The sequence below is a fragment of the Epinephelus lanceolatus genome, chromosome 2, assembly GCF_041903045.1.
Source record: "Epinephelus lanceolatus isolate andai-2023 chromosome 2, ASM4190304v1, whole genome shotgun sequence".
Taxonomy (NCBI): Eukaryota; Metazoa; Chordata; class Actinopteri; order Perciformes; family Serranidae; genus Epinephelus; species Epinephelus lanceolatus.
Window position 1 is genome coordinate 3,139,887 of NC_135735.1, and position 21,296 is coordinate 3,161,182.

The 21,296-nt window shown below is 43.2% G+C and overlaps 1 protein-coding gene across 1 annotated transcript in view; it reads left to right on the forward strand.

The window, feature by feature from the left end:
* minar1 (membrane integral NOTCH2 associated receptor 1) overlaps positions 1–21,296 on the forward strand; it is a 43,199-nt gene continuing 21,903 nt past the window's right edge. The window contains exons 1-3 of the mRNA XM_033626639.2: positions 1–1,163; positions 1,504–2,405; positions 4,939–6,405. Coding sequence (XP_033482530.2) covers positions 1,566–2,405; positions 4,939–6,405 — 2,307 coding nt within the window. The 5' untranslated portion in view covers positions 1–1,163; positions 1,504–1,565. The remainder of the gene's footprint in view (positions 1,164–1,503; positions 2,406–4,938; positions 6,406–21,296) is intronic.

Below are 21,296 nucleotides of genomic sequence, written 5' to 3' on the forward strand. Positions count from 1 at the left end.
TACACTATGCCATAATATTAAAGCCAGTAGGAACAATAACAGCAGTTTGATAAGTTTATTTCAATTCAATTAAAGTCAAAGGAACTTTATTTATCCCGAAGAAAAGTTCTTGTGCCAGAAATGCTTCAAATTACAGTAACACTAAGTGCAGTCACCACAACTTAACGCTTACAACCAGAACAACCAGTGTGTTCCCGGGGCAGGGTCACTCACTGGGCCCAGTTTAAGAACAATAGAGAATCAGATATCTGGCAGAATAGACAAATATACAAGACAGAAGTGTTTTCAAGGAGCAGAAGCAAAAAATAGTGTCTAATAGAGTAACAATGGGAGTATGATAAGTATTGGAGTTACTAAAAATGAGCTAAAATGGTGGGGAAAAAAGTTTTTTATGATTACTTTACTATTTCAGACGGTTTCTTTTTGCAGCAAAGCAATTTAATTTTCCTTATTTTTTTAATCAAAATATAGGGGAAGGGAAGCCTATAATTACTGCCTAGTTTAATACCATAATATAGTCTATAATAGAACTCTGACAAGGGTCATTTTGATAATGAGCACTTTTACGTAGGTCACTTATTTTTCACTTAAACAGCAGTTTGAAGACAATACTTTTACTTGTATTTGTTCACTGTTAAATATTCCATCATCTGTAGTATAAAAAATAATAATCTTGATTTGCAGGAGCGCCCCTCTGAGGCTCTTATTTTGAAAGCAGGGACCGGAAGTAGCCTGCAGTGTCTGTTCTCTTTTGATACTGGTCCTTTTTCAGCACAGCATGCAGTTTCAATCCGCGGACAGCCTCTTCATCACAGCAGCGCAGCTGTGACAGGAGTCCGAAAACAAGAGGGCATCGTCGGACAATGGAGACGGTGCAGCCCGCTGTCCCTCACGGAGCTCTGCAGCATGGACCCGTGCACATCATCACCCACACAATAACTGTTATTTCAGCAGTATTTACCTGTGCGCGTGCATGTGAGCGTTTGGTTTTTTGTTATTAATTTGATGGATAATCTGATGCGTTAAAGTTAGTCTCTGATTTCGGATCCGGATCCAGATGATGCTTCAGTTTATGTTTCCTTGTGCTGGCTCTCGGATCAGAGACATGCTGTGCTGCACCGACTTCATCAGATGATCCTCCGCTGTGTTCCCAACAACTCAGGGTGAGTGACGGTATGTTAATGCATGTGAAATAAGGCTGAGATCAGTGTGTGTGCGCACCTGCTCTGTGAGCCGCTCTGCAGCTGCTGTCGGTGGACTCACAGGGAACTGGTCCCGTCATGGAGCAGGATGGTTTAAGGCTTCAAAGGTTTCACATCAAATATAATCCTGATTTTAAATGTGTGTTATAAATGCAGCACTCTGTGTCGTTTTGAATCTGACTGCACCTCTGGGTCTGTGCATGTGAGCAGCTCTGACTCTGTGATGCTTCATTGTCTCCTGTCAGAGGAGCAGAGAATAAAACATTTGCATTGAATGAACATGTAGATGTGTGGTTTCCAGGTGCCGAGCTTTTCCCGAGGTAGGACCTCCTCTGTAGGCCTGTCCCCGTCCACCCAGCAGCCATGGACCTGCCTGAGTACTCTCTGTTCCTGGTGCGCATCCTGGACGAGCTGGACACCAAGCACAACACCATGTCCTACCAGGACCTGTGTAAGTCCCTGTGTGCTCGCTTTGAGCTGGTGCAGCTGGCCAAGCTCCGCAGCCTGCTCTTCTACACAGCCTGCATGGACCCCTCCTTCCCAGCCACCCTGTTCAAGGACAAGATGCGCTGCTCCATGGAGGACCCGCAGTCCAAGAAGCTCATGGTGGCTGCAGACATCGTTACCATGTTCAACTTGATCCAGATGAACGGAGGCATTGCCAAAGACAAGCTCCCCATCGGGCACAGACCCAAGTTCCACAAGAACCACTCGGTGGAGCTGTGCAGGTCTGATAACGACACCTACAAGTTTCAGGACTGTGACAGGGGGCTGGGTTATGAGCACATGGATCACCCCAGGGATGGACACCATCACCACCACCATCATCACCGCCCCCAGCAGCACCCTGCAGCTCAGAGCGCCCCTCCCTGCCCTAAATCATCTGACTGCAACAACTGCCTGCAGTTCATCCCCACCTCGGACCCTAACTTCCTCCTGGGCGTCAGCAAGGACCTGAAGTGTAAAGCAGCGTCTCTGGACAAGCTGCACCATCTGCCCCAGTACTCCAGCAGCAGCTCACACTCTCCGCCCTGCGAGATGCAGAGCACCTACTTCCCCATGGACATCGACAGCGAGTCCACCACCGACCAGGAGTCCCTGCAGCACATCGGCCACTCAGAGCCCTTCTCGGTTCACTCCTGCATCCAGAAGAGGAACGTCTTCAAGGAGGACTTCCACAACTTCGTGGCCTTTTCACCACAGGTTTGTGCTTTTATTCTAAGGATGCTGCTAAAGGACATAAGCAAACGGTCAGAGTTTGGAAATGGGGATGAATTGTTGCTAAGATTTCATATCATAATTAGAGTTCGTGACCAAAACTGTCACGATTATCAGTATTAACACTGTATTCAAGTAAAGTTTGCATACACTGAAATATTTCACCAATTTATATATTGAAAACCACAAATACAATCTGCATTTGCATTAAAATGATAACATAATAACCAAGTTAAAAACCATATAAAATGTGCATTCATATTAAAGATAGCCTGTCTTTGAAATGCATGCTCGAGTGTTTCACTGTAAATGTGGCGTAAAGTTCCTCTCCCAGAAAATCCTGCATTTTGTTTATTTCTATGCACACATCTGCATTTACTGCTCCAATTTATGGTGTAAATGTCTTTAATTTTGTCAAAAATAAAAGTTCTCTGCTACTTTCATGCTTTCATTAAGGGGGAGGGCAAATGCACGTGTTAAATCTTGAGGGGGACACGTCCCCTGTGTCCCCCCTGAAATCTACACCAATTAGAAACAAATAGTTTTTATTGCACCACATGCAGGACATGCATCTTTTTTAGTGAACATTCTCTCTAGTGAAAAACATCTGATCTTAAAAAGCCAGGCTTTTCAATGAAATGGCATTATGCCTTTTAATATGCAATGTGCCAATTAGTAATAAAGATCCTCCGAGTCTTTTGAGGTCAGTGTGTGTGCAGCCTGTTCATGCAGAGTCTCTTTTATTGCTGGTTGCTCGGCAGTCTCCTCAGAGCTGGACGTTAAGCTTTTTTAGTTGCACAGTTGCCACAGCCTCTGATTGGTCGATAAGTCAGGGAGTCATCCTCTGATTGGTCAACAGACTCATTATTGTTAACAACAAGTGTTTTTAACACCTAATGTTGTTAAAGGATGAGTTATATCTGAAGTTACGTCCCCCGACCCATTTTTTATCCTCACATATGAATAATGCTTTGACTGTGAGGTGGGACTCCCACAGTGTTCTCATTTGTTTCGTACAGGGAGGAAGTGTTAAACCATTTCTCTGACACAGAATATTAATTCCTGCTCTTGTTAAAAAAACATTTTAACACTAACCTCCCTCCTTTTATTCTGAAGGTCAGTTTTATTGTTCACATTAACACAGCTTGACTGAGAGCTCCTTGAAATTTTTTCTTTCTTTACAGTGTAGAAATGTTTTCACTCAGTCTAGGAATCCATTCGCATTTTGCTTCTACAATATGACCTCAGGAGTAGTGATGGGATTTCTCGTTCACTTGTGAGAGCCGGTTCTTTGGCTCTCATTCACTTTGAAGAGCCGGTTCAAAGATGCGCTTCATTCGTTCATTTTTGTTTTTTTGTTTGTTTTTTTTTTGCTGTGTGCGTTCAACGACGAATCGCATTGATGATTTATCTCATCACGTGATATTGTAACGTGGACCCAGAATAGACTCCGCAGATATAAAGTTTGGTGTAGCCATAGCAACGCCGTTTATAAACAACAAGCCTGTCAATACAAGCAAGTGCTAGCGGATAGTGGGTTAGCTTTAGTGATGTGACGTTCGCAAACAAGCCGAGTCTTTGAACCGGCTCTTTGAAGTGAGTGAGCGGCTGCACTGTCTTTCTCCCTCACAAACTAGTCTCTCTCAACTTGTTACGGATCAAATAATCTGAAATTAATGGATACAGAGTAAATTAAAGCAAAAAACAAAGAAATTAGGAACTGGCTTGTTCACTCTAAATAGCCAGTTCACTTGTTCACTTCAAAGAGCCGGTTCAAAGACTTGGCTCGTTCACGAACGTCACATCACTACTCAGGAGGCCTCCACGGTTCAGTTTGATTTATTCTCTGCAACCTGGTCACCTGAAAAAATGTTGGTGTTGTACATTTCTGTAAACTACGAATACTATACGGTTACATTTGCATGTTATTATATGGCAGATACGCTGAAACTTTACTTTTTAACATGGCTGTGATTAGTGGTTTAGTTTAGGCACAAAAACCACTTGGTTATGGCTCGGAAAAGATCTTGTTTTGGCTTAAAATACGTGGGCTGAGGGCACAATCCCCACTGACAAAGCAGCAATGCCACTTTTTCATGCCACTATCCCAGCAGGAAATACAGTCATGTCTCAGTAAAAATAAATTAATTAATAAATGCTTTTTCGGACCACAATACCAGCGATGTCTCAGGGGGGAAAAAAAGGAAAACAAGTATCTTGGTAGGAAACGCAATGATACATCAGTCAAAAACACGACCACTTTTTGGACCTAAAAAGTCTCTAGAAAAACAGCAATGTGTCGCTAAATCTCTACTGGTTTTGTCGATTGTTGCAGGTCATATACTCCGTCACTTTAGGGATGTGGCTATGCTGAATATGAAGAGTACACATGTATTTGTGGTTTGCAGAAACGTTCAATACCATCCTTTTCCTCTGGGGACTGGCCTGTACTCTGCTGTATTTCCTGCGTGGATGTGTTTTAAAGCTGACTCAGTCCTTGTCTGGGTGACTTTTCCAGGTGGTCACCGCTGAGAAAAAACAGGGCAGTAAGGCTGCTGACGGCTACCACAGGAGGGAGCTGCACAAGCCTGCTACCTTCTTCAACCACAGCTTCGAACTGCCCTACAGTAACCCTTACTTCGAGCCGCCACTCAACTCCCCTCTACAGGACAGACGCAGGGTGAAGCACGAGAGCCTGGACGACCTCCAGGCGTCCACGTACTTCGGTCCAACCACAGTCTCAGAGTGCGTCAGCAGCAGGAAGCACACTAACAAAACAGGGAAGCAGCCGTCGTGGCCGGTGAAAAGCCTCAGCCTCAACACAGAGGAGGGACCTCCAGACTTTGAGAGGTCGTTTCTGAACACGAAACCTCTCAAAGAAAACCACCATCGCAATGTCACCATCATCAGCACCGACAACGAGCCGCATTTCCAGAGCCCAAAGGAAAAGGTTGTAGCTTCTCCATCAGGCTTTGCAAAGAAAACTAATGGGATAAAAATGAAGGATGTAGCACTGACGGCGAGCGGGCCTGCAGGTTTGGAGAAAAGAGAAGCAGCCAAAAGGTTCAGGGAGAAAAACAGTCCGTCCTTTCAGGGCGGGGACAGTTCCTCTAGTGTCGGGACTCAGACCGAGCAAGCGGAGCAGAAGAAGGTGAAGGATTACCCAGCGAAGTACACTGACAGAGAAAGACACACCTTCAAACACTGTGAAGAGGACTCTGAGATCGTCAGTGATGACATCAGTGACATTTTTCGTTTTCTGGATGATATGAGTGTTTGTGACTCTCTGGGCATTGTCCAATCGTCATGCTACAACAGCAATGGGTCTCTTTCTCAGGTAACGCTGAAGTCTGAGGGCGACAGCTCCCCTGAACGCAACACAGTCAAACTAGCCAAGTCCAAGCTGGACCGCCTCTTCCACTCACTGGAAAACACAGACGATGAGTTAAAATCGAGTGTGTGCAAGCTGGTCCTGAGGATCGGCGAGATCGAGAAAAAGCTGGAGTCTCTGTCGGGGGTTCGCAGCGAGATCTCACAGGTGCTCTCCAAACTCAACAAGCTGGATGAGAAGATCCAGGAGCCCGAGGCCAACGGGAGACACGGGGAGACGGTGTCTGCATCAGGGTCCAATGCCACCCCTGACAAACCGCACACCCACCCACACACTGACACCTCCCTGTCGCCTCGTGTTTTCCAGTGCCACACCACCGGACACAATGCCAAAATGGACAACGGCGCCTCGGAATGGTGCTGCTCAGACGGGAGTAACAGCGACAGCCTCAGGGTTAAAGCTCTGAGGAAGAGCATGTTCACCCGGAGGTCGTCACGCTCGCTCAACGAGGAGATCGGCGTCACTGAGCCAAAAGTCGCCAGCATCAGCAACTCTATGCGGGACTGGAGGACGGTCTCCTACTCCTGCCACCCCGGAGACGAAGGCAAGGACAAGGACAGGGACAGCAAGGACAGACACCGGAAAGCCAAAGAGGTAGAGACACTTTTTTATTCACTTTTAAATCAGACAGGAACACATGGCATTTAACATGACAGATCATAAAGCATGGATTCAGTACATGGACAGATACGTTACATCACAGAGGTGTCTGTAGATCAATGCTTACACTGTGTGTAAACACAAAGAAGTGAAAAGAACTCGATGTTCCTGCACTTTGTGCTGCACATATCCACTTCATTTACAGAGAAGTAAAATACTCTGTGATAACAGCAGGATTTTATATCACGGCTTGGAGTTGTTGCTCACAGAGAAAGTATTTCGGGGCCAGTCTATCTGTTTCTTTATTCTAATTCTTTATTACAATCCCTGCTGGAAAAACAGTGAAAGGCTCCTTAACACACCCATGTTTGGGGGCTGAAGTCCAGTTCAGACCAAAGATCTGTGATGAGACAAGTTGAAACAGACAACTGCTGTCAATGCGGCGTTCTGCAGCTTGACCAGTGGACTTCACTACAAGCTGATTGGCTGTTGAAACAGGTGATGTGCTTTAAACCCAGCCGCCGGCCATTTGACCAGCTGAGTGTCAGGTGACACCATCAGCCGGCTTGAGTCAAGCTCAGACCGGCCAGTTCACACCGCTGACACTTTTCTCTGCAATGTTCTAAAATGGTTTCGTCTTGTCGCGAAACTTTGGTCTGAATTGGGTTTAAAAAGCCGCTATAAGTTTTTTTAGCAAGTTAGAGAGTTTTGTCGTTTGTTGGTCTTGGTTGGTGGTCTGCAGCTCAGCAGCTGTCTCACCCATCCACCATCCCCTCCACCTCCTGATGACAGTCAGCTTATACGACATCACTGTAGAGAGAGAGATGAATCCAGAACAGAGGAATGAGCGTTAAAAGTTTGACAAATATCGGATGTTCTATATGGCTTTCAAAGTTGTGCAGTTTCTGACTGAGGAGACAGTGAGGAACGTTAGACAACAAGACATTTTACACTATTTACCTTCAAGTTAACGTGAGGATTCACATTCAGAAATGATCAGAATTAGTGTTATTGTCTCTGTACCACAGCCGTCATACGTTTCCATCTGGGCAAGATATTGATCCCCAAATGGCTCCCGATGGTTGTTCCATCGGTGTGTGAGAGTGACTGTACATGGCACCACCTGCTTACTGAGTAGCAGTTGGCACCATACATGTTAGCCTCAACCACCAGTGTGTGAATGGGTGAATGTGACATGCAGTGTAAAAGTGCTTTGAGTGATCAGAAGACTAGAAGAGTGCAATACGACTGCAGTCCATTTGCTATTTATTATTTGTACTATTACTGTCTTTAAACTAATCCAGTTAGGTTCAGTGGAGCTAGCTGCTAACAGCCACCGCTGCAACTAACAAACTCCACAGATCCATTCAGCAGCTCCACCATCCACAGTCAGACACACACGGCTGATTATTTACTGTTGAATTACAGCTCACAACTTGCACCAACGGCTGACGCTGCTCTGACTGTTTCTGCTGGCTACCGAAACATCCTGGTGCAGACTATTTACTGGAGTTTACCAGCCTGTCGCTCATGCAGTATTTGAAGAAAATTACAAGCATAGCTGTTCTTGGCTTTCAATATCTGACAGGCAACCATTAGCATTTTTGTCATGTCTGGTCTCGTCAACCAAAATGAAACATAGATTCCGTCGTAGTTTTTGCGATCATGATCTGTTCTTCGCTCGTCATCATCTCGTTTTCGTCACAGAAAATTGGTCATTGATGAAAAATTTTCTTCATAGTTTTTGTTTTCGAAATGAACACTGGTCAGGTAATTGTGTGGTTTTAAATATTAATAGCTATTTACAGATTGTGTGGGCTAACACACACAAGAAGCTCAATTCTCCTTTACTACACGATTCACTACATGTTTGCAGTCAGGCAATAATTAAGATCGTCTCATTTGATGGGAAAGTGGCATAAGAATATCCCAGTAGCTGCCAACTTTGGGCTTTTACAGCAGAAATGTTTCACCCCCCTGGCTGGTTACTTTTCCCACTGATTGGTTGTTCCATGTCTCGTGAAAAGCAGGCTGTCTCTGACATCTTTCCTCTGTGCTGTTCGTTAGCATAAATGATAATGTCTTCCTTTCGTGAACCCTCCGTTCTTCCTTCTAACCCCTGAATACGTCTCAGACACAGAGATTTTTTCGCCTTAAGCCCTGAACGCTTCCATTTTCCACCAACACAGCTGCTGTGTGGAAATACACCAGCAGATTCCACTGTTAAATCTGAGCCGAGGTGTAAAAGGAGCTCAGTTACTGCCAAGACATGTATTCACAGCTGTCTGACGAGACGAGGAGTGAATCCTGTCAAATTAGGGAGACTAAAATGTCCAAGTGGACAGGGTGCCCCTGGGTGTTTGAGAACTCTCAGTTCAGGCCTCTCCATTTGTAACCTGTCAACAAGTATCAACTGGAGGCAGAGACATCCTCCATCTGAGTGCGGCTCAGGAGGATGTGACTGCTCTGCTTCAAATGAGATGGAAAATCTGTTCCTGCTGCTTTCAGGACAGAGAGTGCAGCTGTGTGGGTTCAAAAATGGAAATACTAATTGGAAGGAACAATGTCTGATACAGATATATCATCAGAGGGATGAAAATAAACTGCTCAGAGAATTCTTTCATTGTGTAATAATTATATTTCAAATAGATGCCTCAACATGTCGGAGGATATTTAATTGCTTTCTTTCCCCCCAACTTTTTTATTGGGGTTTTCAAAGTTAAACATACACTGACAAAAGTGTAAAAGTAAAAACAGAATTTCTGATAGAAATATACTGAAAACGAGTGCATTACATGTTAAGAAGTGATTAGACACAATTCCCGCTGGGCGGCACAATGGATGCAAAATATTTGGAATTAAGCAGCGCAAATGAAGCAAGGAGCGCGATTTTGCATCATATGCGTATACACAAGAGTTGCAAAAATCTGAATTTCAGCGACCCATTCGCGGCACAATAGCCAATCAGCATTGAGATCCTCCAGGGACATATGACGCTGAGGATATACTGGCGGAACTTCATTCATCAATTTAGCGATTTAACGGGCATTTGACGCAAGTTATTCGTACGTATGAAGCGAGTCAACACAAAGTATTCTAGTGTTCAAATTCGTGTCAGTGAATTACATGTGAAGTCAATGAAAAGCGACGAATAGATGCGAATTCCCACCGGGCGGTGTGATGGATGTGACAGGAATGACACGAGCAAAGCAAGTAGCGTGATTTTGCGTCATACGCACATTCGTAAGAGTTGAAAAATCTGAGCTTCAGCGACCCATTCACACTGCAATAGCCAATCAGGATTGAGATCCTCCGTGTATGTACGACACAGATGGACACACTGGCGGAAGTTCATTCATCGATTAAGCGATTTCAGGCATGTATGACGTGAGTCATTCACGCATATGAAGCAAGTCAACATAAAATATTCTAGCATTCAAACTCGTGCGAGTAACGTGACGTGAAAATTTGCATCGCATTTGGTGTGAATTAAAAAAATCATGCGAATGAATTATATGTAAAGTCAATGTAAAGAAGTGAGTAGACCCGAATTCCCACTGGGTGGTGCAATGGATGCGATGGATGCAACGTGACACGAAAGATGCGAATGAAGCGGCACGAATGAAGCGAGTAGTGCGACACATCATACACTTATTCATGAGAGTTAAATAAATCTGAACTTCAGTGACCAATTTGCGCCGTGATAGCCAATCAGCATTGAGATCCTTTGGGGACGTATGGCACAGAAGACATACTGGCAGAAGTTTATTCATCAAATCAGCAATTTTACGTGCATATGACGCGAGTTATTCACGTGTATGCAGTAATGTTAAAGACAAAGAGACAACTGAAAGCCGCCAGAGCCTCATAAAACAACTTCCAAGCACAGTTACGCAAACATTTGTAACTGTCACAGGGAAATCACGGACTCCATAACAAACTATATAATAACAAAAGAAAAATGTCATCCCACTTGACATGCTGCTGTGTTGTGCTGTGGCGTGCTGGAATTTTTCATTTACGTGACAACGCCTGAACGCAACACAGACTCGCTCCGCTGTGTGTACAGTGCCGTGCTGCGCTGTTGTGTGAGCAGCGTGTCTGACTGTGTAATGTAGGGGAAACACTGAATCAAGCAAGAAGACTCATGATAACATTTATGTATTATATTGTAATCGCAATCGCAAATCGCGATATTGTCCACTCAAATCGCCATCGCACATTTTTATCAAAACGTGCAGCACTAGTATGCAGTGAGTCCACACAGAATATTCTAGTATATTCTCCTGTTTGCCCTGTAAATGTAGTGCATCCTGCCATCATTTCAAACTCAACACTTCCTCTATCCATTTAATATGTTGTGAGTCTTGGGCAGTGCCAGAACATTTGGGCTAGTGAGGCTGGTTACTGCCCACAACAGTTGCACGCTGGACTGATATTTAGATCAATTTTACAGAGCTTATTTTTGGATAAGTGAAATCTGTGTGTGCAACATTTTAAACTGCAAAAGTCAGACGTGGTCAGCCCAGCCTTAGCATGTTTAAGGTTACATTTCCAGCCTCTTTGTAATGCTCCCCACACAGCCTTGCTGACTGGGGCAGGCCTTTAAAGCAGCATGTTGAAATGTCAAAACGTCTCAGCAGGTGTTTAACACACCAGTCATTCCCCGTGACCTTTCAGCGCAGAGTTAAATGGAGCGGATGTTAATTGAAATGGGTCCTGATGCTGAGCTGACTGTTTGCAGCCTGTTGCTGTGTCAGCACGTACACCACCTCACTGTCAGGTAATAAAACTGACACAGGAGTGGTAGTTCTACTGTGTGTTAGACTCCAGGAGCACATCGATAATCATATGCAATTTAAAGGTCACATATTATGCAGAATGAATTTTAAAAATACATGTATGTGTCCCTGGTGTGTGTACAGGCCCCCATACTGTACGAAAAAGACCATTTCCTCTCCTTCTTTCCACCTGTAAGAACATGTGTTTCACGCTAACTACATTTACCTGTTCACTCATATTCTTCTGTTATTCGACTTTTACCCAGAAGGGAGGTGTTTGCGTCCCCTAAGATTATAAATAGGGCTGGGTATCGTCACCAATTTCCGGAATCAATTTGATTTCAATTCACAAGGTCCCGATTCCATTTGATTTGATTCAATATTAATTCGACTGTGCATATTTCAGTTACAACACCAATTTTTGCAAGAATGTGAAAGAAATTCTGAGACAACTTATACTGTAAATTTTACAAGGGATTATTAAATAAAAAGAATAACTTCAGAACAGGATTTAAATGGAATATTTTATGACTTAATGTTTCTAGAGCAGCGAAAATGATATTAAAACAGCAAAGTCACAATATAAACTCGATATCTCACTGCAAACAAATCTAAAATGTCAATAAGATAAATCATATTCCTAAAGTCACATTACTGAGTGAAGTTCAGAAAGGCATAAAAAACATAAAAACAGTAAGCTCACAGTTACAGAGAAAAGAACCGGAGCTTCTCTATGCTACAGCTGATAATAATTTAGTGCGTATAGCGTTTACTGCTGGCAACATTAGCGGGGTTTAAGCTTTCCACATTTTATGAATCGATTAATTTAAGCCAGCCCTACTAACCAACTAGTCAACAGTTTGAAGGCTGAGTAGAGATACATGTTCAAAAGAAAAGCCTACATTTTTGGTCACAAGGAGAAACACATCTACTTTATAACATTATGAAAAACTTGGATATAAACAGGTTTTTGGATATGCATCGATACCACAACACTGACCCTTTCAAGAAGGTGATTGAATGAATGAAAGAGAGAAGCTGTGCTCCCACTGTTGAACAAGTCACCACCAGAAGAAAACTTTGAACAAATCCAGTTTTAATGCAGCAAAATGTCAAGCAGCTCCAGCTTTTCCATATCTTGACGTGGTAAACAACATGCAAAGGCACATTAATCAGCGCAGTATACACTGCATGTAAACAGGAATATTAGTGGAATATTCACCTTCATTAGCCATGTAAACAGATTAGTAGGAATATTGTCTTTTTGAGAATAGCGGCAAAAAACAGAATATTTTGTGCATGTAAATTCAGTAAGCTAGTCAGATTGGCACCTCCATATAACGTCACGTGTTATGTATGCCACCCACCGCAGGAGATTTAAAAAGTAGCTGTTACCAGTTAGCGGCTAACTCAAAGAAGAACAGCAGCTGTAAAAATCGGCAAATTGTAAAAACAATGAGGTCCGGGAGCTCCTTACCCTCCGAGCAGAGGACAGGATCAGCTGCCATATAACAGAGATGGTAAATGATTGTTCTTGACATGTTTCACCATTGTTATTGTTTATAAAGCACTGCTGACATGTATGTTATATGTCACATTAGACGTTGACACTGTTGTGTTACATGTCACGACCATCACGCCTTTTCTGATTCCGTAATGCTGGGATGCTGTCTGTAATCACACACTGGAGCAGAATGACCCCGCCGTCATGTAGTTCTGTGTAAAAATGCAAAGGAGTAGGGGTGGGCGGATCGATCCTAAAATATTGAACTCTCGATACTACATTTTCATTTTAAAGATCAATCCCAGCGTCAGTAGGATCAATACCAAGAAACAGATCAGTTTATCTCTTCTACATCGTATGGATTTATATTTCAAGAGTAAAACTGTTTGCAAACAACGTTCTGTAGTCGTGAACACATCCAGTACATGTACTCTTTGCTTCTCTGCTGCTTTTGTGTCGTCTGCACTCTGTCAACTTATTTGAGATCCAGCAGCATCTTAGTTTCTCTTTCATCTGATGTCAGCAGTAGGAGGACGGTGAGCTCACCTCCCAGCCCTCTGTGTACTGCTGTGGGACTGACACGGACCCTTAATTTTACTATGAATAGAACAGCATACACATCTGTGTGACCGTAGCTGTCCGCGGACATTCAATGTGGACAGTAAGTCCGAGCCTGGCTAGTTTTATCAGACACATAATAGCAGTGATGGCTTAATGAAAGAGAACTTGGAGCTGCAACTGAAAAGAAAGGAGGAGAATAGAAACACCTCAACATCCAGACCTCTGACACAGAGACAGAGTTCACAGGCAGAGGCTGTTCACAGAGACTCAGATGAGGAATATCCAGGTGTATAGTGACATTAATATTTTAGTCAAATCAGATCTTCAGCTTGGTTAATGTTACATTGTCAAACTGTAATTGGTCATCACTTACTGTGACCTAAGCTGATTAATTATTCACCTCATGAATCATGACGTACCGTTTTCCCTCCACATTAAGAAGCCACTTTAATAATAAGAAGTAATGTATCAGTATTGATATCAGCGATTCTGGCCCTGTATTACTTGGTTTCAGAGGTGGTATCACCCACCTCTACAAAGGAGACATAAAGAAGGGACTTTGTAGCGGCCCTATAGCGCCACCTCTGTGTAAAAGGGCTTGTGATTCCATAGTAATACACAGCAGGGCTGGGAGATATGGACAAATATTCATATCTGGGTATTTTCAGGCTGAACGGTGCTACACGATATATCTTGGTATTTTCTACAACATGTTTTCAGCTGCAGGTCAAAGCCTCATTTGAGATGTCACAGACACTTTCATAAAAACAGACTGTGATCAAAATAAAACACAAAGCCAGAGATTTTTTCCCCGTTTGAAAAGAAACAGCTGCACAACATGTACATGAAAAATGATATCAAACAAACAGCAGGGCTGCACGTTCATGTTCCTGCACACAGCACTGGAGCTACAGAGGTTTAAAGGTTTGCAGCTCAGGACACTAAACTATAACATGACTATAAAAGGATCAGGTAGGTTTGAAACAATTAAAAATCTCTGTGGGCGGAGTTAAAGCGTTGTTTTCCATCTGTTGGCGTTTCAAATGAATCTAGTGCTGGAAAATGATTTAAATCTTTGAATTTTATTTCTGCACAGAGCATCAACAGAGAGGCCGAGGGAGGGACGGTTATATACGTCTTGTATATGAAACGTCTGTTTTGTTGCTGCAATTTTTTAATTAAAGCCATCTGTCGCCTGTATCATGGCGCTGTCTTACTGTGACACATCAGACTACAACTACCACCACCTCACACACAAACTAGCAGCACAGCGCTGTTACGCATGTGTGCTGCTGCGCTCATTTCATTCATCTCACAGACTGACGTAGCGTAGCACGTGCAGCATATAGACAGATGTCACACTGTAGACTAATGAACAGACAGTTTAAACAGAGGAGCAGCTCTGTGTCTCTCTGAGTGTTGATGGAGAACTTGTGAGTGAGTGAGGGGGGCGGAGCTGTGCAGAGAGTGTGAGAGGAGATGAACACTGGTATGCGTCATGTAACGCAACTTGACCCTGTATCGATATAAACTGTGTTGCCTAAATCAATATCGTGCTTGAAAATATATCGATATATATCATACAGTCGTGATGAAACAGGGTCGATTATACAGCAGTAACATGTGTAACAAAGTTAAATGTACATTTGTAATATTAAGTATTATAATTACACAAAATTTGTTTCAGTTGTTATTACCTGACACACTTACATCTCCATATTCAGTATGTGGAACGTTTGATTACCAGTTTCTGTACCCTGCGTTCACCTCTGGGGGAACCCCACCTATAATGGGGTGTCTCCTGCTCGCCTCTCCCCTTTTGCTGTTGTGCTCTGTGGGAGAGGTAAGTGTCATTGCTCTTGTGGTAATTTCCATGTGTTAGCACTATTAAGCTATGATTATATGTTAATGTAATGTTGTGTCACTTGATTTGTGTAGGGGCTGGAGTTTGTGTGGTTGTGTGTGACCGAGGATTTTTGGTTTTGCCACCCGTTGTCAGGAATAAACGGAGATCGCCTCCAGACATACCCACAGTCTGAGCCTTTTTATATCAACACAACACAGACATCACTAAAGGTTACACTGGTTACAGTTATACCGCCCAGCTGCCATATAACAGGGACAGTAAATGATTGTTGTTGACATGTTTTGCTGTTGTTATTGTGTATAAAGCGCTGCTGACACGTGCGTAGTATGTCACACTAGAGGCCAACGTTGTTGTGTTACATGTCAAGACCACCAAGCCTCTTCTGATTCTATAATTACACACTGGAACAGATTGATGTCGCTGTCGTTATATACAGTAAGTCATTTGGTTTGGGAAGTGGGCAGTGGCAGTGACTTGGGGCTGGGGATGGATGGATGGGTGAGTCGGAGGAGGTGCTACTTAAAAAGAAGAGCTCGGAGCAGCTCATTTAAAAAAACTTAACATGAACTAGTTCATTTTATGGGACTGTGATCTTATTTTAAAAATCAAACTGTGTTATTGTGTGAAGCAGGAGGCCATTAGCCCAGTTTAGCACAAAACCTGGAAATAGGTGAATGTGTTTCCACAGTTCAAACCTTTGTGAGGCACTGGGAGAAGTATTCTTGGATATATTGGTGGAAGCAGCATAAACAGGAACCAGAGTGATGTCTCAATCTGTGCAGAACATGTCCTATAAAAAAGAGGGAGGGGTATGTGACCAGATGCATGTTCACTGAGGCTAATGCTGCATGTGTCTCTCTAACAGATTTCCTGTCTCATCGCTGGCCTCAATATTACAGTGAAACTTTATTATCCACATGGGGAAACTGGCCCAGTAAGATAATTATAGGATAGCCGGGATATTAAAAGTGATTTATACTGTGTAGACACAATAATTACAGTGAATAAAAAATACATATAAGATGCCAGAGGTGTTGGGTTCTGTTTTTCTGCAAGGCTTTGCACGGCACCCTCAGCTGAAATCTGAGTAAGAGGGCGCACAGACTGTGTGGGCGTCTCCATCCTCACCTTCTATTTTGGTGCACGTATGTGCAGCAGCAGAGTATGCAATGGAGCAAGGTGAAGGTGACACATCAGCGGTGGTGGTAATTATTAAATACGCTCTCAGTCAGTCACATCACCGGTCTCATAGCTCTGAAACAGCTGTGTAATCACAGCCAAACGTGATAACCACAGCTCAGCAAACAGAAAGCTTCTCAGGAAATATCTGGATGGTTCAGAACATCACAACATGAACACACGAATCTGCACCCAGAGACAGACGGAGTAAGATTTTCCACCAGGTAGTTGAAATAATAACCACAGAAATAAACTAGAATTACCGCCTTGCTGTTGTAGGCCTTCACGCACAAGTTTAGTTTTTCCTACAAATTACATCCATGTCTGTGAAAACATGGACGCTTCACACAGATCTATACAATCAGCACAGTTTCAATGTTAGAGTCACCAATTCAGTATGGGCATTTGGTCAGATACAGAATATATCTCCCTCTGTTCCTGAGATATGACTTTAGATAATGGCCAGATAGAGCCTTCAAATCCTAAGAGCTCACTCTCTGCTCAGAATTATGAGGTTCTGTCTTCAGTGATAAATATTTTGTTCAGTGTAGAGGTCAGTTTAAGGCAGGAATATGGTCGGTTATTAAACACATTATTCCAGGAACCATTAGTTTAGGTTTTCCTTGGCTTAGACAGCAAACAGCTACTCTAACACATCTAACCAGGACTGTACTGCACAGAGAGTGGGACTGATAAAGTGTAAGGATATTCCAGATAATCTCTGTACTAAGGATGTCAGATTGGGTTCATTTTGTTAATTTTTAAGGAAAGAAAAATGCAAAATGACATGAAACACAAGAGGCCTTTCATTTTGGTCTGGTGCTTCACTGACTCAGTGAGCTTTGGTACCACTTTTTAAAGCCCTGTCCATTTAGAGGTGGATAGAAATACAGAATGTTTTGTGAAGTACTGTAAATGTCTTTTATTGTATTTTCTGTTGGCTCTGCTGACAGCCAGCTAACTGCATTCACATTTGGAAACACAATGCCCACTGCCCACCCTCCATCCTCCACTGGTTAGCTAATGTTAGCCTTGGATTCTCTGCACTGTGCAGCAGCTAGGCTAGGTGGGAGCTAACTAGCAGCGGCGCTTATTCACGATTACCGCTGTTAACACTGTCCCGGTGGCGGATGACATAGCTAGCCCCAGTGAGTAAGCAGCTAATTTTGTGCCACAAAACTTCTTTAACATTTTTTTAATATTAGCCCAGCTAGCTATGCTGCACTGCTAATGGTGCTAACAGAGCTAACAGTAGTTAACAGAGCAAAAGTGGGTTTATGGGACAAAATGAAGCTGATTTCTCACCGGGGCCACCTGGGGGGAGACCGCGGATGGCCATGATGGGGTCCATGTCATTGGTTCGACATCCCATTAGTCCGACTGTCCGGGGTGCTGAACGGCTCGCGGCGGGCATATGGTGCGCCGCGACCACCTTGAGGTGGAGCAGGCTCACGGCTTATGTGTTTGTCACTTTCTTTTTCATTTTAACCCACACCATGATCTTTTCCTGACCCTAACCAAGTGGTTTTTGTGCCTAAACCTAACCAGACCTTAACCACAGGGCACCAAGATGATTTCGGAATGGACTTCGGAACAATGAGTTTAATATGGTCGGAACAATGGGATGTCGAACCAATGGGCTGTCGAACCAATGCGCAGTTCCCGCCATGATGATTGTGCAGCAACGTTGCGGATGTTCACATTCCAAACAAAAAAAAAATGCATATAACTTAAAAGACTCACATAATGCTAATAACCTGCTATAGAATAAGAATCTATGAATAACTAAATTCTGATAAAAATGTCAGATAGAACCTTATAATTCGAGGGTGACAATTTGACCTTTTTGATGTAAAATGTCATCACTTCATTATATCCGATTCCTATTAGACATTTGTGTGAAATGTTGTTAAAATTAGCGTAAGAATTCTTGACTTACAGCCAAAACAATTGTGTGAGGTCACAGTGATCTTTGGCCACCAAATTCTAATCAGTCCATCATTGAGTCTGAGTGGACGTTTGTGCCAAATTTGAAGAAATTCCCTCAAGGTGTTCTTTAGATATCATGCTCACGAGAACGGAGCAGACAGACAACTCAAAAACATAATGCCAGTGGCCACAGCTATGTGCGGCGCGGAGGTATTATGTTTTTAAAAACAGAAGCTGATTTAGTGAAACTGTTTATATAATTCTGTCTGACCAACGTTGATGTATCTCACCTCGTATGTGGTCACATAGTTTAGTAACTAATGCAATAGCATCCTATCCGCTAACATGGGGAGAGTGGGGTTTATCCTGACACAGGTTTGTCCTGTGATACTGTACAGAGTGTTACCTCATCCTACAGACTCGTAACTGTAATGTTCATTTTACTGATCGACTCGCCCTCTGTCCTCTCTCAAGCTTCGTCAATGTGGAGGAAAATAATAAGAGGAAAAGGAAGAGCCTGGATAATGATGGTTGGGACTCAGCTGCCACAGTCAGCTCCTCTGCCAATGGACTGTAGCATCGACAAGCCCACCAGCTGTTACTTCAAGATGAGCCTGCTATTTAGGGCACTTTGAAAACCACAGTCTGGCCCGTTGCCTTTGGTCTGAATCGCTCCTTATTTACCTGCATTTACACATTAGATTTGTTCAGATTTAAATAGAGATCACTTCGACCTAATGTGCCAACTCTTCTCCCTTTGATCTGGAAAATCAGAGCCATTACAGCCAAATTAGGGTTATACATAGTCTTATATTGTGTTCCAGGCTGCATATTAAGGAGGGTCGGACCAGATTGCACAAAACAAAATGTACTTTTGTGCTGAAAACAAGACGGGACACGAAGTACTCTGGGCAGGGTTAAGGCTGGGCAATTAATCGAAACAGACATTCAGAACCTCGAACCAACGTTATCTTGCCCATATCAGTATTTTTTTTTTAAGTTCTGTTTATACTTTCCCCACTGTGTGTGTGTTCATATACTGTCCCCTTAAAAACGCAACATGGAGCAACATGGAGGAGAACTCAAACACCGAGTCGACTGAGCAATTGAGCAACTTGTACCAAGGAAAAAATGCTGTGTCCGTTGTTTGGACACATTTTGGCTTTCGTGAAGACGACATCAAACAGAAAGAAATCAAATGTAAACAGTGCGTAAAAACTGTTTCAGCAACTGAAGGTGATAACACCAATCTGTTGCACTTGGCGCACAATCCCATCACCAAATATGAACAGTGCAAAAAACAGACAGAGCACTCAGCAACAAGTGCCTCCACAAAGCAGCTCTCGATAACAACGAGTAATTTACAAATTTACAAACCCTATGTTATTTTCTAATTTTCGCATGACAGTATCTAAAATGATTTATTTTGTTTGCAAGAAATGCAAGTTATTTATTTTCTACATTTTCAGGGCGCTTGCTTTTTACATTAAAACTAAAATGTGACTTTTTTTGTATGTGACCTTTGATGTCAACATGGCACAGATTTGGATGGATGGACCTGCATTGATACAGCACCTGTCTAGTCATCCAACCACTCAAAACGCTTTTTACACAACATGTCACAGTCACCCATTCACAGACACGACCCTCTGTAACTCTGAGCCACAGCCGATTTGTACATTGAAACAAAACATCCACTCAACAAGCGCATGGCGCAGCACAGGAGAGCAGCTCGCCAGGTCAAGACTCAGCTGTCCACTTACATCAAAACGAGAAGGGACACTCCTTCGAGGACAGCAATGTCCACATCTTGGCCAGAGAAGAAAGACGGTCTGAAAGAGGCGTGAAAGAAGCCGTTTACGTCAAAACTGGAACGACCGTCTTTAAACAAAGCCGTTAAACTATGACACCAATTATCACTCACCTATGATGCAGTCTTTGGATCCCTCCCCAGACAACTTAACACCCATTCTCACCTGGACCCATCTAACCCTAACAACACGTGACCTTAACAACTCTGTAATGGTTCACACCCACACAGAGTTTAAAGCCTGCAACTCCGCACCAGTTCTTAAGAACTGAAGAAGCTTCTTGGATGAGAGGCGGAACGTCTTCAAGAAACTCAAGCAAGTCCAGTTGCCTACGATACAGCACTTATGATCTGGATGACTGAGAATCTTCACCAACATTTGATTTCAATTGTTCAACATATTCAATAAATAAAAAGATCCCACTTTTAATAGTTGAGCGTATTTACAGTACAATCCCTGTCAGTGTACTATGAAGGCAAAAAACAAAAACAAAATAATCATTTGTTAATCGTGATCATGGTAAAATGCTCAATAAATCATGATATTGATTTGATGGCATATGATACAACGAATAGTTCATTATCTGATCGATATAACAGCCAAAAGGCTGCCAAGCTGCCACCTGTCGGGTACCCTCAGTTTGTGTTTATATTTATGTACTTCAGATAGTTCAGATTTGCTAGAAAAACACAACAAAAAATGTATGCCGTTGGCCACGCTTGTACCCACAGGATGGTACACTGATCAGCCAAAACATTAAAACCCCGACAGGTGAAGTCAATAACATTGATTATCTTGTTACAATGCAGTGTTCTGCTGGGTAACTTTTGGACCTGGCATTCATGTGGATGCCACTTGACATGCTCCACCCACCTAAACACCATTGCAGACCAAATACACCCCCTCATGGCAAAGGCACTCCCTGATGTTGGTGGGCCCAAAGACGACAACCTGGCCTCTAAATTTCCCAGACCCCAATTTGATTGAGCATTTGTGGGACTTGTCAGTACCCCAGAGGTATGCCCAATCCACAGTGGGGCCTCCTTGTATCTGACCCGACTCTGACATGTCAAGGCATGGACCTGGCACAGGTTGGCGACGGATCCTTTGAGTCCTGTTGGTTTTGAAGCCAGATACCAAAATGTCCCACGGATGCTCAATCAGATTGGAATATGGGGAATTCAAAGGCCAGATTGACACCTTGAGCTCTTTGTTAAGTTCCCTGGACCATCCCCGAGCAGTTTTTGCAGTGT